Source organism: Salvelinus alpinus, chromosome 5 (assembly GCF_045679555.1).
Source record: "Salvelinus alpinus chromosome 5, SLU_Salpinus.1, whole genome shotgun sequence".
Lineage (NCBI taxonomy): Eukaryota > Metazoa > Chordata > Actinopteri > Salmoniformes > Salmonidae > Salvelinus > Salvelinus alpinus.
The window spans coordinates 61,728,590-61,745,572 of record NC_092090.1 but is presented as its reverse complement, the minus strand read 5'-3'; the positions used below and the strand labels follow the sequence as shown (position 1 = coordinate 61,745,572).

The following is a 16,983-nucleotide window of genomic DNA, read 5'->3' as shown; positions in this document are numbered from 1 at the left end:
TATCTGACAAAACAAGCAAGAATAGTGTGAAGAAACATTGCACCATCTAAACCGCTGTGAAATATATTTTCCGTAACCAACAATATTATATTTTCAGATGTTTGAACCTGGTGTACAAAACTGAAAGTAAAAAAATGCAAAAATGAAACTGGGAAGCATGGAATAGCGCACATAGAATACATCTACAGCTTCTTAGACTGGCTTTCAATGAGAACGACAGACCTATAACACACATTTCTATGTGAATTCGGGGGGTCATCCCCAAAAGTGACATATTGCAGCTTTAATGTAAGCCTAAAAATTAATTACCTTTTAATGTGGAATGAACACAACCAGTCATCATGTTGTCATCTGATTGTCAACCAAATCACTACAGAAAATAGGCTACCTGTGTATGTTTGTCCACTCCAAAATAATTCCAGCATCCAAACTGTATGTACACTCGCCCCATTTGATGATCAAAAATAGACATTGTTTACAAAACACCAAAAAGTGTACCTAATGACATTCTGCAATTGCCATTGATTATGATCTGATGAATTATGGACAACTCATGAACTAGGGTCTAAACTTGTTTTGATTCAACTTATGTAGGCCTATTATATGCATCCAGTGCATTGTATGGATACTGTAATTATTTTGGAATGGACAAACATGCACAGGTAGCCTACTTTTTGAAGTGATTTGTTTGACAATCAAATGAAAACATTATGACTTGTTTATGCCACATTAAAAGGTAATACATTTTTACCTTTAAAATACGTCTTTATTATTAGGTCCATAAAAAATACATCTATGCACGCGCACCCAAAAGAGACCCGGTTTAATTCGCAATCTGGTTTCAGCATTAAATATTATTTTTTATTTTTTACACACTTTCATTTATTTTACTATGTCAATATGTCATCTTTTTTTTTTTTTTTTTTTTTTTTTTTTTTTATCCCCTTTTCTCCCCAATTTTCGTGGTATCCAATCGCTAGTAATTACTATCTTGTCTCATCGCTACAACTCCCGTACGGGCTCGGGAGAGACGAAGGTCGAAAGTCATGCGTCCTCCGAAGCACAACCCAACCAAGCCGCACTGCTTCTTAACACAGCGCGCCTCCAACCCGGAAGCCAGCCGCACCAATGTGTCGGAGGAAACACCGTGCACCCGCCCCCCTCAGTTAGCGCGCACTGCGCCCGGCCCGCCACAGGAGTCGCTGGAGCGCGATGAGACAAGGATATCCCTACCGGCCAAACCCTCCCTAACCCGGACGACGCTAAGCCAATTGTGCGTCGCCCCACGGACCTCCCGGTCGCGGCCGGCTGCGACAGAGCCTGGGCGCGAACCCAGACTCTGGTGGCGCAGCATAGCACTGCGATGCAGTGCTCTAGACCACTGCGCCACCCGGGAGGCCCCTATATGTCATCTTTTTTGTAAATGTTTTGGCGCCAGACTGTTGGCAGTTGTCAAAAGAGTTAATAGTTGATAGAGTTGCAGAGTTAATTGAAAATAATGCCATTGTTGATTAGACACTTTTTTCATTAATTAGGCTATTTTCTCTTGAAACATATGGTCCATCTACTGGAAACTCATGGACAATATGACACAGACATACAAAATGAATACTACTGTATATACTGTATGAATACAAAAAAAAAAGTAAAAATTACCAAAATTACCATCGATTATTCCGGTAACTTTGGTAAATGACCAGTAGCTTTGCAAACATATCCATACCTGAGGGTGTGAGAGCAGCCATGGTTTGTGCGGTGGTTGTTGTGACCCAGGCTCAGCAGTCTCTGTGTGTCCGAGCCCAGGTTGTCCTCCTTCTCCCCCGGCTCAGGCTCGTCTGCGTCCAGCTCGATGAACTCCATCCAGGACTCGTCCTGGTACAGGTCAGGGGGGAAGGGGTGGAGACTCCCCATGCCACCAACACTCAGGAGGAAGTTCAGCTCATTCAGCTTTCCCTTCTGGATAGGGCGTGGATGTGACAGAGGGAGAGATAGAGGCAGAGAGTGTTTGTGAGGAGGGTACGGGTTTGAGACAGAGGTACTTACATGTCTAAGCTCTGAATTCAAGTACGGCAAGCGCTTCAATCATCTTGTACCACATTTCATTGCCAAGCCCTAATTTTTTACAAACAAAGCCTATTGCATTAGTGTAGCTTACCCATAGAAATAGAATCTAGATTCTATTTCTTTGAGCGTGCCCTGATCATGTCAATTCCCAGCATATTACAATGTGTTATTTACTGTTCATAGGGACACTTAGACAAGAGCCTGAGATTTAAATTAATAATCATCTGTATTGCGCTCTGTCCATGAGCCATAACAAACTTGTTTTCACATACTAAATACACGACATGACCAAAAGTGTGTGGACATCTGCTCGTCGAACATCTCATTCCAAAATCATGGGCGTTAATATGGAGTTGGTCTCCACCTTTGATGCTATAACAGCCTCCACTCTTCTGGGAAGGCTTTCCACTAGATGTTGGAACTTGCTTCCATTCAGCCTCAAGAGCATTAGTGAGGTCGGGCACTGATGTTGGGTGATTAGGCCTGGCTTGCAGTCGGCGTTCCAATTCATCCTAAAGGTATTCGATGGGGTTGAGGTCAGGGTTCTATGCAGGCCAATCAAGTTCTTCCACACCAATCGACAAACCATTTCAGTATGGACCTGGCTTTGTGCCCGGGGGCATTGTCATGCTGAAACAGGAAAGGGCCTTCCCAAACTGTTGCCACAAAGTTGAAAACACAGAATCGTCTACAATGTCATTGTATGCTGTAGCGTTAAGATTTCCCTTCACTGGAACTAAGGAGCCTAGGCCGAACCATGAAAAACAGCCACAGATCATTATTCCTCCTCCACCAAACTTTACAGTTGGCACTGTGCATTGGGGCAGGTAGCGTTCTCCTGGCATCCGCCAAACCCAGATTCGTCCGTCGGATTCATCACTCCAGAGAACGCGTTTCCACTGCTCCAGAGTCCAATGGTGGCGAGCTTTACACCACTCCAGTCGACGCTTGGCATTGCGCATGGCGATCTTAGGCTTGTGTACGGCTGCATGGATACCCATTTCATGAAGCTCCCGACAAACAGTTCTTGTGTTGACGTTGCTTCCTGAGGCAGTTTGGAACTCGGTAGTGAGTGTTGCAACTGAGGACAGGCGATTTTTACTCGCTATGCGCTTTAGCCATCGGCGGTCCCATTCGGTGAGCTTGTGTGGCCTACCAATTCGCGGCTGAGCCGTTGTTGCTCCTAGACGTTTCCACTTTACAATAACAGCAGATACACTTGACTGTGGCAGCTCTAGCAGGGCAGAAATTTGACGAACTGACCTATGACGGTGCCATGTTGAAAGTCACTGAGCTCTTCAGTAAGGCCATTCTACTACCAATGTTTGTCTATGGAGATTGCATGGCGGTGTGCTCAATTTTATACACCTGTCAGCAACAGGTGTGGCTGAAATAGCTGAATCCACTAATTTGAAGGGGTGTCCACATACGTTTGTATATATAGTGTACTTGACTATATACAAACCTACTCACAAGACAAAATACATGAGCACACACACATGCATGCACACAGTGTTTTTAGTCTTACCTTAAGCAGTTCTGTGTCAATCCCTTTGATTTTGGGTGCAGGGACAGGAGGCAGAAGAATCACCATAAGTCTGAGAGGAAGAGGGAGAGAGGAGATGAAGATGACGGAAGTGTGTGTGCGTTTGTGTTTGTTTGTTTGTCCTCACCTCTGCTGGTGAGAGAAGATGATGAGCATGAGGAAAATGGCCACGCCCACAGCACCGAAGATCAGGACCAGAATCCCAGTGAACGTGGACTCTAGAACAGGATCATCATCATCATCATCATCACCAAATCAATAAATAACAATGATTTAACTATTAACATTATGTGGTAATCCTACCATATCCCGGATAAGTGTGTTCCTTGCGCAAGATGGCTGCCATGTTTGTTCTTTGTGTAAACAACACTGTCCCTCCTCTCTACCCCAACCCGTGCCGCCCTGACCCTGACCTCTCACCTTTACTGGGAATCTCTGACACATGGACAAAGATGGCATCACTGAACTCCCCAAAGTTATTGAAGGCCCTCATTGAGCAGTGCACGCGCACCTCATACTCCTCTCCTGTACTAAGGCCGTAGATTGACTTCTGAGTGCCAAACTCATGCTCCAACTGAGAGAGAGCGGGAGACAGAGGCAAAAAAACGTTTGTAAGAGAGGAATACGATCGAAAGCTACGAAATGTTAAAATAAAAGGTTTATGTCTCCCTCTTATACATTAAATGACGTTTTATTCCATAAACACTCGTCTATGCCACAAACACAAACTTGGCTCTGTCGTTGATTGAGGCAGTCAACAACAGGATCTCTCTTCTTGTTATGGTGTCGACAGAGTTTCAGTGTGGTCTAGCACTCAAAACTGCAGAGGCCGCTGGGTAATAGGCCGGAAGTGCAGTCAGGGTGTGTGTGTGAGTGTGTCTATGTGTGACTCACCACTTTCCAGTGTGAGCTGTTCCTCCTCCTGAACTGGAGTTCGTACACCAGTGTCAACCATCCAACGGATACGTCAGCCGAGGGCGGGGGTTCCCAGCTCGCCATGATGTCATAGTTCAGGCCCGACCGGCTGACGTTCAACAGCGTCCAGTTCAGGGCCACCGGGGGATCAGGGTGCACTGTCAGAGGCCAAAGGGCAAAGGTCAGTAAGGGAGTGCTTAAAATGATTAAAACGCACAAAAACTATTGTGATTGTGATGAATTGTCTTTGGGAAAGAAAGATAGACATGGTTTTAAAAAGGTAGTATTAATATTTAATTAAATACAGAAATGTGTAAGTGGCTTAACTTAGCCTGTCCCGCGGATCAACTAACCCATACCCCAAGCTATGTTTTCAAAACTGTAATGTTTACATGAATTCAGATTATTTCCAGGGATACACAACATCCTGAAATATATGTCGATATCTTTGTTAGAAAGAATACTATATTTCCCTAAACAACAAGATGCTGAAGGTAATAAATGGCATAACTTACCCTACTCTCCCCTATATGAGTGACTAGTTACTAGTGACAGGACTTCTTTCTCCTTATGCATTATCCACTGACTAGAAAGAAGTGGACCAGTAAACCAAAATATCATGGTTTTTAATATAGACCTCAATTAGTTTAATCATGTGTTTTCGAGCTGGGCTGGAGCAAAAGCTTGTACTCCCTGGGACTCCCAGGACCAGTGTTTCACATCCGTGAGCTAGTCTATAGACAAGAGGTCCCAAACTGCATTCAGCCATTGGTCATTTTTTTCTTGAGAGGATGGTCAAGATAATAACAAATCATTTCCGCAAGAAGCACAAACAGATATAGTAGTTCACAAAACATAATCATTTCAAACATTTATTACATTGGCATACGATAACATACCGTGCCGTTTGAAAGTATTCATTCCCCTTGACTTTTTGTTGTTGTTGTGTTACAGCCTGAATTTAAAATTGATTCAATTGAGATTTTTTTGTCACTGCATGGCCTACGCCAGCGCTTAATTTGTGCCGGATCCTGCCGGAACAGGATCCGGCACCTCTCAATATTGGACTGTTTCATCCCAGGATCCATTTGCTAGGATCCTATACCTCTCATGGCATGAAACATTATTTTCACTGTTTGCAATGTAAAAATTCAAATAAAATCGGAGTTAATTCAAGTGGCCTCCTCTGTATTTTCCTGACCCTTAAAAAACGTAAAGTGAAAACGTGCCTGATATTCTAAGAATTGATTGTTGGGCCGGCCCGGGTTTATGGTTTGCACACATTGTTGACTATAGACCAACACATGGCCATTGCTGTGGTGAGAGAGAGAGAAAAGATCCTGTATCTCTCACAGAACTAGAATGACATTCACTTTCTCCTTCTTTCTGCTCCGATAGACATGAGCCAACTCTCATTTCTCCAGCGTTGCACTTAATTGATTTCCTTATAGAATCACAGCCGCGAGAAGGGTGCTGGAGGTGCCACAGCACCCCTGATAAATTGAAATACATTTGCCAAAGTTACAGAACTCCTGCTGCCTGTTCAGAAAGAAAGACCAGGAGTAGGCCTATAATTGAGTTACAGAGGATCAATAGCTTTTTTAAATATATAGCCTACAGTAGCTGTGGATTGTGTGTAGCCCAATCACAAGGCATGCCTACAGTCTGGAACACGCGGCAAATCTGTCAGTGAATAGCATGCGGCCAAAACAGGCCTTTTGCAATATTTCAAATACAATTATGGGAAAACAAATTGTTGGGACGCAAATAGATTATGCTGAAAAGAGAAGACTAATCTGTCTGTAGACTACCAAATATGTTCTCAACTTCAAAATAGACCTGTTGAGCGAACAGTAAAACGAGAGAGATAGGCTTTTGGCACGAGCGCATCAGCAATCGCTGGTGAGTGAGCTGCACATCATTGGGACTATAATTTCCTTCTCATATTATACGATATGTGTGTCTCCACACACCTAAGCATAGGCTATTGATGGATTCAAGACATGGTCGTTTTTATTGATCTCAGATTCTCAGTTTGTCAGTGTTATCATTTCGATAATTTTGTGAGTAATAAAAAAGATTCCTCTAAAGTCTCCATACATCTAAAAAGATGTAGAATTGCATGAAATGCGTTTATAAAAGGCAAAGAAAATTACGGACCCTAGGCTTAAAAAACCAATCCTCATGTGTGCAACTTCTGCAGATGCCTCTACTCTACCACTCTATGCCAGCATGCAAAAGCGATGATTATTAAATATATATTTTTTAAAGCCCCGAAGTACACTACAAAGATACAGGCGTTCTTCCTAACTCAGTTGCCGGAAAGGAAGGAAACCACTCAGGGATTCCATTGAGGCCAATGGCTGTGATAGGAGAAAACTGAGGATGGATCAACAACATTGTAGTTACTCCACAATACTAACCTAATTGACAGAGCGAAATGATGGAGGCCTGTACAGAATAAAAATATTCCAAAACATGCATCCTGTTTGCAACAAGGCACTAAAGTAATAAATTCAAACAATTCACTTTTTTCCCCTGAATACAAACTTTTATGTTTGGCGCAAATCCAATAGAACACATTACTGAATAACACTCTCCACATTTTCAAGCATAGTGATGGCTGCATCATGTTATGGGTATTCTTGTAATCATTAACTTCTCTAGGATAGGGGGCAGCATTTTCACGTTTGGATGAAAGCATACCCAAATTCAACTGCCAGCTACTCATCCGCAGTAGATAAGATATGCATATTATTAGTAGATTTGGATAGAAAACACTCTGAAGTTTTTAAAACTGTTTGAATCATGTCTGTGAGTATAACAGAACTTATTTAGCAGGTGAAACCCCAAGGACAAACCATTCAGATTTTCATTTTTTGAGGTCACTCTCTTTTCAATGGATTTTCATTGGGAATACAGATTTCTAATTGACCTTCTTGCAGTTCCTACCGCTTCCACTGGATGTCAACAGTCTTTAGAAATTGGTTGAGGGTTTTTCCTTTGTGTAATGAAGAAGTACGGCCATCTTGATTGAGGGTCACACAAAGTGTCCTGTTTGTTAGAGGCGCATGACCAGAAGGCTAGCTATAGTTTGTTTTAATACTGTATTGAACACAGATCATCCCGTTTTCAATTTTATCGATTATTTACGTTACGTTACCTATCGATTATTTACGTTACCTAAAGTTGTATTACAAAAGTAGTTTGAAATGTTTTGGCAAAGTTTACAGGTAACTTTTGAGATATTTTGTAGTCACGTTTCACAAGTTGGAACCGGTGTTTTTCTGAATCAAACGCGCCAAATAAATGGACATTTTGGATATACACTGCTCAAAAAAATAAAGGGAACACTTAAACAACACAATGTAACTCCAAGTCAATCACACTTCTGTGAAATCAAACTGTCCACTTAGGAAGCAACACTGATTGACAATTAATTTCACATGCTGTTGTGTAAATGGAATAGACAACAGGTGGAAATTATAGGCAATTAGCAAGACACCCCCAATAAAGGAGTGGTTCTGCAGGTGGTGACCACAGACCACTTCTCAGTTCCTATGCTTCCTGGCTGATGTTTTGGTCACTTTTGAATGCTGGCGGTGCTTTCACTCTACTGGTAGCATGAGACGGAGTCTACAACCCACACAAGTGGCTCAGGTAGTGCAGCTCATCCAGGATGGCACATCAATGCGAGCTGTGGCAAGAAGGTTTGCTGTGTCTGTCAGCGTAGTGTCCAAAGCATGGAGGCGCTACCAGGAGACAGGCCAGTACATCAGGAGACGTGGAGGAGGCCGTAGGAGGGCAACAACCCAGCAGCAGGACCACTACCTCCGCCTTTGTGCAAGAAGGAGCAGAAGGAGCACTGCCAGAGCCCTGCAAAATGACCTCCAGCAGGCCACAAATGTGCATGTGTCTGCTCAAACGGTCAGAAACAGACTCCATGAGGGTGGTATGAGGGCCCGACGTCCACAGGTGGGGGTTGTGCTTACAGCCCAACACCGTGCAGGACGTTTGGCATTTGCCAGAGAACACCAAGATTGACAAATTCGCCACTGGCGCCCTGTGCTCTTCACAGATGAAAGCAGGTTCACACTGAGCACATGTGACAGACGTGACAGTCTGGAGACGCCGTGGAGAACGTTCTGCTGCCTGCAACATCCTCCAGCATGACCGGTTTGGCGGTGGGTCAGTCATGGTGTGGGGTGGCATTTCTTTGTGGGGCCGCACAGCCCTCCATGGGCTCGCCAGAGGTAGCCTGACTGCCATTAGTTACCGAGATGAGATCCTCAGACCCCTTGTGAGACCATATGCTGGTGCGGTTGGCCCTGAGTTCCTCCTAATGCAAGACAATGCTAGACCTCATGTGGCTGGAGTGTGTCAGCAGTTCCTGCAAGAGGAAGGCATTGATGCTATGGACTGGCCTGCCCGTTCCCCAGACCTGAATCCAATTGAGCATATCTGGGACATCATGTCTCGCTCCATCCACCAACGCCACGTTGCACCACAGACTGTCCAGGAGTTGGCGGATGCTTTAGTCCAGGTCTGGGAGGAGATCCCTCAGGAGACCATCCGCCATCTCATCAGGAGCATGCCCAGGCGTTGTAGGGAGGTCATACAGGCACGTGGAGGCCACACACACTACTGAGCCTCATTTTGACTTGTTTTAAGGACATTACATCAAAGTTGGATCAGCCTGTAGTGTGGTTTTCCACTTTAATTTTGAGTGTGACTACAAATCCAGACCTCAATGGGTTGATAAATTTGATTTCCATTGATCATTTTTGTGTGATTTTGTTGTCAGCACATTCAACTATGTAAAGAAAAAAGTATTTAATAAGAATAGTTCATTCATTCAGATCTAGGATGTGTTATTTTAGTGTTCCCTTTATTTTTTTGAGCAGTGTATATAGACGGAATTAATCGAACAAAAGGACCATTTGTGATGTTTATGGGACATATTGGAGTGCCAACAACAGAAGCTCGTCAAAGGCATGAATTATATTTTTTATTTCTGCGTTTTGTGTTGAAATATGCTTCTCTCTCTTTGTTTACTATGGTGCTAACTCAGATAATAGCATTGTTTGCTTTCGCCGAAAAGCCTATTTGAATTCTGACATGTTGGCTGGATTCACAACCAGTGTAGCTTTAATTTGGTATCTTTCACGTGTGATTTAATGAAAGTAAGATTTTTATAGTAATTTATTTGAATTTGGCACTCTGCATTTTCTCTGGCTTTTGGCCAAGTGAGATAGTAGCGTCCCGCCTAAACTCAGATTTTTGGATATAAATATGAACTTTACCGAACAAAACGGTAGTGGTCCCGTGTGGCTCAGTTGGTAGAGCATGGCGCTTGCAACGCCAGGGTTGTGGGTTCATTCCCCACGGGGGGACCAGGATGAATATGTATGAACTTTCCAATTTGTAAGTCGCTCTGGATAAGAGCGTCTGCTAAATGACTTAAATGTAAATGTAAATGTAAAACATACATGTATTGTGTAACATGAAGTCCTATGAGTGTCATCTGATGAAGATCATCAAAGGTTAGTGAATAATTTTATCTCTATTTCTGCTTTTTGTTACTCCTCTCTTTCGCTGGAAAAATGGCAGTGTTTTTCTGTGGCTATGTACTGACCTAACATAATCACAAGGTGTGCTTTCGCCGTAAATCCTTTTTGAAATCAGACATGTTGGCTGGATTCACAACAAGTGTAGCTTTAATTTGGTGTCTTTCATGTGTGATTTCATGAAAGTTCGATTTTTATAGTAATTTATTTGAATTTGGCGCTCTGCATTTTTACTGGCTTTTAACCAAGTGGGACGTTAGCGTCCCACATATCCCAGAGAAGTTAAGGACTGAGGAGGGTTTCAGGATAAAAATAAATGGAATGGAGCTAAGCACAGGCAAAATCCTAGAGGAAAACCTTGTTCAGTCTGCTTTCCACCAGACACTAGGAGAATAATTCACCTTTAAGCTGGACAATAACCTAAAACAGGCCAAATCTACACTGGAGTTGCTTAGCAAGAAGATTAAAGTGAATGTTCCTGAGTGGCCGAGTTACAATTTTTACCTAAATCTACTTGAAAATCTATGGCAAGATCTGAAAATGGTTGTCTAGCAATGATCAACAACCAATTTGACAGAGCTTGAAGAGTTTTGAAAATAATAATACTAATGTTGCACAATCCAGGTGTGGAAAGCTCTTAGAGACTTACCCAGAAAGACAGCTGTAATCGCTGGCAAAGGTGCTTCTACAAAGTATTGACTCAGGGGTGTGTATACTTATGTAAATGAAATGTTTCTGTATTTCATTTTCAATAAATTAGCAACATTTTCTAAAAACATGTTTTCACTTTGTCATTATGAGCTATTGTGTGTAGATGGGAGAGGAAAAATAAAAAGTTCATCCATTTTTAATTCAGGCTGTAATACAACAAAATGTGGAATAAGTGAAGGGGTATGAATACTTTCTGAAGGCACTGTATGTGTCTATATTTATGCTTGGGAATACTTGGGAACAGATTTCCTGAATCAAAATCCCTGAGCTGATTTCTTGGTGACTTTACCGTCTTTTATATCCAACCACAAACTTCTAAAATCATTTTATTTGTATTTTTACTTGGGGGGCCAAATAAAATCACCCGTGGGAGGAATTTGGCCCGCAGGCCGACAGTTGGGGAACCCTGCTATAGACCATGTCTATCACACTGTCCACCTTACATCAGAAGAGCATGTCTGAAACCTGTGTCCCTGCCAGTGTACCTGTGTCCACTAGTCACTTGATGTGAAACCTCCCTTAATTAATAACAACACCTGCTATGGTCAAACATTTTCATAATTTGTGTTCTGATTGATCATTATCCCCCCTTCTTCTGTCCATCCCTGTTTTTATTCTTCCATCCATCTCGAAACAACTGGTTTCTGTTAAAAATGTCCTACATCCCTCGGCTATTGTTAGTCTCACATGCTGATAGTCATTTTCTGCCCTTGGAGGGGGAAGGGATGGAGGCAGATGTTGCCGTGCCTTTGTAACATTTAATTATTTTTCCTACTGTGTCTCTAATATCAATACATATTCCCATTGTTAGGTATAGTACAGACCCACAGAGGTCCAAATTACAGTGCATTTGGAAAGTATTCAGACCCCTTTTCCACATTTAGTTAAGTTACAGCCTTATTCTAAAATTGATACCAAAAAACTGAAATACCTTATTTACAAAAGTATTCAGACCCAAGGGGCCTGAATACTTTTCCAAACACACTGTAGGTACAGTATCTTAAAACTGTGGGACCGTCTAACAGTGTGTTGGTATGGTCTGATATTTTTTTTATACCTTTATTTAACTAGGCAAGTCAGTTAAGAAAAAAGTATTATTTTCATTGACGGCCTAGGAACAGTGGATTAACTGCCTTGTTCAGGGGCAGAAGGACAGATTTTTACATTGAGAGCTCAGGGATTCGATCTTGCAACCTTTCGGTTACAAGTCCAACGCTCTAACCACTAACAGGACATTGCTGTTTTTCTGCTGTTTCTGGCTACTAGTGATAACTGGTTGGCCAGCTAGGCCTTCCTAGAAACCTGCCCCTTATCCTGGGAACCCAGTGTGTTTGCAGGTTTTGATTTCAACGGAATTAGTGTACTCCCTTCATCAGTATTTAACTCCTCGCCTCATGACAAATATTGTAACAGTTTTTCACATTTAAATGACCTAATTAGCCAAATCTCCAAAGCTGTTTTGCTTTTGTATAAAGTCTAAGCTTTTTTGCATGCAGTCAGTTTTGATTGTTTTTAAACAAGTAAGCTACTAAGCCAGCAAACCGCAAGCGAAGTCTTAGCTCTCGAAAACCCTTATTATCCGTAGGGTTTTCAGCGCTTAGCGTCGCCCACGGCTGGCTGCATGTGAACTAATATTCCGACTCTGGGTTTTAACGTTTAGAAACGTCAATGATCATCGCTTGCGAAACAGTTTTCTAAAACATATGCTGATATGCCCCTTATCTTTCACATCAGCGAGAAAGAATCTTTCAAGTAAAAAAGTCACTTACAGGTACTGTAACAGTCTTGCAGATGCATGAGCTGTGTGCCTCAAATTGACAAACTACACTTCTTCCCCAGTTGCACTTACAGGTGTCTACAGCAATCCTTTAAAACCCCTAGAGTTGACATCCTTGCCCCCGTGTAAATCGAATTAGCATAACAAAACAACCCCCATAAAAATCTGTCAGTTTAAGCTAGAGATACAAAAGTATGTGGACACCCCTTCAAATTAGTGGATTCGGCTATTTCAGCCACAGCCATTGGTGTGGCACACAGCCATGAAATCACCAAAGACAAACATTGGCAGTAGAATGGCCCGTACTGGAAATCTCAGTGACTTTCAACGTAGCACCGTCATAGGATGTCACCTCTCCAACAAGCCACTTAGTCAAATTTCTGCCCTGCTAGAGCTGTCCCGGTGAACTGTAAGTGCTGTTATTGTGAAGTGGAAACGTCTAGGAGCAACAATGGCTCAGCTGTGAAGTGGTAGGCCACACAAGCTCACAGAACGGGCCGGCAGAGTGCTGAAGCGTATAGCGTGTAAAAATTGTCTGTCCTCGGTTGCAACACTCACTAACAAGTTCCAAACTGCCTCTAGAAGCAACGTCAGCAAAATAACTGTTTGTCGGCAGCTTAATGAAAAGGGTTTCCATGGCCGAGCAGCCGCACACAAGCCTAAGATCACCATGCGCAATGCCAAGCATTGCTTTACACCGCCATTGGACTATGGAGCAGTGGAAACGCGTTCTCCGGAGTGATGAATCACGCTTCACCATCTGGCATTCCGATGGACGAATCTGCATTTGGCGGCGGATGCCAGGGGAATGCTACCTGCCCGAATGCACAGTGCCAGTGTTTTCCCTGCCAAGAAATGTACTTTAATTTGAAAGTTTGTCTCTATCCTTTGTTTTTGTTGTAATGCATACTTTACAGTCACGTTTTTCCCATCATATTTTAAATAACTTGTAGAAAATACATTTTATGACATTGTCAAGAAACATTATGACCATCCTGTGTCACTTTACTTGGACTAACAAAATACACTTTATGACACTGTCAAGAAGCATTATGATCAACACCGGCTGGAATGCGCTTTTAACAAAATCAGCATTCAGGATTAGACCCACCCGTTGTATAAATGCCCTTATATCAGTCATGAGTCAAAAAGAGGCGGTCTTGTCCTGCTCCTGAAATCTGCTCCTGCATTCATCCCAGTCATCAGCAATAGAGCATTGGGGTAGGTGCATGTTTGACATCAATGTGTGCGCAATTACAATGACAATTTAACACAGTCAATTAAAACATTTTTTATATAACATAAACATACTGTTGACACATAGGCTATGGTGTGATGGAATGTTTTGCCTTGTGTGGTAGGTATTGTGGGTTTCGGCACTCTTATGTAGGTGCCATAACCAGCCATAAAATAAAACAATATATGTCACACCAGGTCTAAATATATGTCATGACAGTGTTATGATCATATTACAACAGATTATGACAAGTTATGTTTGCTGTTATGACACTGGGTGTTATGACGCTGGGTGTCAAGTAAAGTGTTACCATTAGAATAAAAATCGACAAAAAAAAAAATGAACACAAGAAAGCTGTAATGGACAAAAACGCTATGCTTCTAAAAACAAAGATGTACAAGAGGGTGTACATTAATCATGCCACCAGCACAGATAAGCTTGCTGTCAGGGGAGGGCGGGTTGTGAAGTCCACATGCCGCTCTCCGATGTTAGGTCACATGCGAGTTCTAGAATGTACAGCGCTGTAATATTGACATTTCATAAGACCCGTTGTCATTGTTTACAGCACCTTGGGCTGGATGTAGTTGGAGTGGCAGAAGCTAATTTACAGTACATTGGAAAAGTTTTCAGACCCCTTAACTTTTTCCACATTTTGTTACATTACAGCCTTATTCTAAAATTAATTAAATTGTTCCCCCCCCCCCTCAATCTACACACTTTACCCCACAATGACAAATCAAAACAGGTTTTAGAAATTTTAGCTAATTTATAAAAAAATAAAAAAGTATCACATTAACTTAAGTATTCATATCAACTTAGAACTAAGAACAGATATAGCCCTTGGTTCAAGATATAGCCCTCCAGACTTCACTGCCCTTGACCAGCACAAAAACATCATGTGGCGTACTGGATTAACATCGAATAGCCCCCGCGATATGCAACTTTTCAGAGAAGTTAGGAACCAATATACAAAGGCAGTTAAGAAAGCAAAGGCTAGCTTTTTCAAACAGAAATTTGCATCCTGTAGCACAAACTCCAAAAAGTTCTGGGACACTGTAAATCCATGGAGAATAAGAGCACCTCCTCCCAGCTGCCCAATGCACTGAGGCTAGGAAACACTGTCACCACGATAAATCTACAATAATCAAGAAGTTCAATAAGCATTTTTCTAAGGCTGGCCATGCTTTCCACCTGGCTATCCCTACCCCAGTCAAGAGCTCTGCACCCCCCCACAGCAACTTGCCAAAGCCTCCCCATTTCTCCTTCACCCAAATCCAGATAGCTGATGTTCTTTAAGAGCTGCAAAATCTGGACCCCTACAAATCAGCTGGGCTAAACAATCTGGACCCTCTCTTTCTAAAATTATTCGCCGCAATTGTTGCAACCCCTATTACTAGCTTGTTCAACCTCTCTTTCGTATCGTCTGAGATCCCTAAAGATTGGAAAGCTGCCGCAGTCATCCCCCTCTTCAAAGGGGGAGACACTCTAGACCCAAACTGTTACAGACCTATATCTATCTGCATTTCTAAAGTCTTCGAAAGCCAAGTTAACAAACAGATCACCGACCGTTTCGAATCCCACCGTACCTTCTCCGCTATGCAATCTGGTTTCCGAGGGTGCACCTCAGCCACGCTCAAGGTCCTAAACAATATCATAACCGCCATCGATAAAAGACAATACTTTGCAGCTGCCTTCATCGACCTGGCCAAGTCTTTTGACTCTGTCAATCACTGCATTCTTATCAGCAGACTCAACAGCCTTGGTTTCTCAAATGACTGCCTCGCCTGGTTCACCAACTACTTCTCAGATAGAGTTCAGTGTGTCAAATCAGAGGACCTGTTGTCCGGACCTCTGGCAGTGTCTATGGGGGTACCACAGGGTTCAATTCTCCGGCCGACTCTTTTCTCTGTATACATCAATGATGTCGCTCTTGCTGCTGGTGATTCTCTGATCCACCTCTACGCAGACGACACCATTCTGTATACTTCTGGCCCTTCTTTGGACACTGTGTTAACAAACCTCCAGACGAGCTTCAATGCCATACAACACTCCTTCTGTGGCCTCCAACTGCTCTTAAATGCAAGTAAAACTAAATGCATGCTCTTCAACCGACCGCTGCCCGCACCCGCCTGCCCGTCCAGCATCACTACTCTGGACGGTTCTGACTTAGAATATGTGGACAACTACAAATACCTAGGTGTCTGGCTAGACTATAAACTCTCCTTCCAGACTCACATTAAGCATCTCCAATCCAAAATTAAATCTAGAATCGGCTTCCATTTCGCAACAAATCATCCTTCACTCATGCTTCCAAACATACCCATGTAAAACTGACTATCCTATCGATCCTTGACTTCGGCGATGTCATTTACAAAATAACCTCCAACACTCTACTCAGCAAGTTGGATGTAGTCTATCACAGTGCCATCCGTTTCGTCACCAAAGCCCCATATATTACCCACCACTTCGTCGCCAAACCCACTGGCTCCAGGTCATCTATAAGTCTTTGCTAGGTAAAGCCCCACCTTATCTCAGCTCACTGGTCACCCTAGCAGCACCCACCCCTAGCACGCGCTCCAGCAGGTACATCTCACTGGTCATCCCCAAAGCCAACTCCTCCTTTTTGCCGCCTTTCCTTCCAGTTCTCTGCTGCCAATGACTGGAACGAATTGCAAAAATCAGTCTTATTGTAACGGCTGATTTCCTCCTCTTCGTCTGAAGTGTAGCAGGTATCGCACCGGGCTAAGCACGCGTACTGGGGACACCGTGCGCTCCACCGCATAACACGGTGCCTGACCAGTACGACGCCCTCTCACTCCACGGTAAGCACGGTGAGTTGGCTCCTCCCAATACATTTTTGGGGCTGACTCTCGGGCTTCCAACCGCGTCGCCGTGCTGCCTCCTCATACCAGCGCCTCTCTGCCTTCGCTGCCTCCAACTCTGCCCTGGGACGGCGATATTCCCCTGGCTGAGTCCAGGGTCCCTTGCCATCCAGAATCTCCTCCCAAGTCCATGAATCATGTGTCTTCTGCCGCTGCTGCTGCTGTCCTTTACCACTCTGCTTGGTCCTTGGTTGGTGGGAGTTTCTGTAACGGCTGATTTCCTCCTCTTCGTCTGAAGAGGAGGTGTAGCAGGGATCGGACCAAAACGCAGAGTGGTAAGTGTC

At 43.2% G+C, this 16,983-nt stretch overlaps 1 protein-coding gene across 1 annotated transcript in view; it reads right to left on the bottom strand.

Moving 5' to 3' along the window:
* The window catches only part of LOC139576438 (growth hormone receptor-like), an 81,533-nt gene that overhangs the window by 8,283 nt on the left and 56,267 nt on the right, over positions 1 to 16,983 (bottom strand). Inside the window, exons 5-9 of the mRNA XM_071402559.1 lie at positions 4,505 to 4,683; positions 4,031 to 4,184; positions 3,738 to 3,828; positions 3,593 to 3,662; positions 1,724 to 1,956 (exon numbers count right to left, since the gene is read on the bottom strand). Coding sequence (XP_071258660.1) covers positions 1,724 to 1,956; positions 3,593 to 3,662; positions 3,738 to 3,828; positions 4,031 to 4,184; positions 4,505 to 4,683 — 727 coding nt within the window. The remainder of the gene's footprint in view (positions 1 to 1,723; positions 1,957 to 3,592; positions 3,663 to 3,737; positions 3,829 to 4,030; positions 4,185 to 4,504; positions 4,684 to 16,983) is intronic.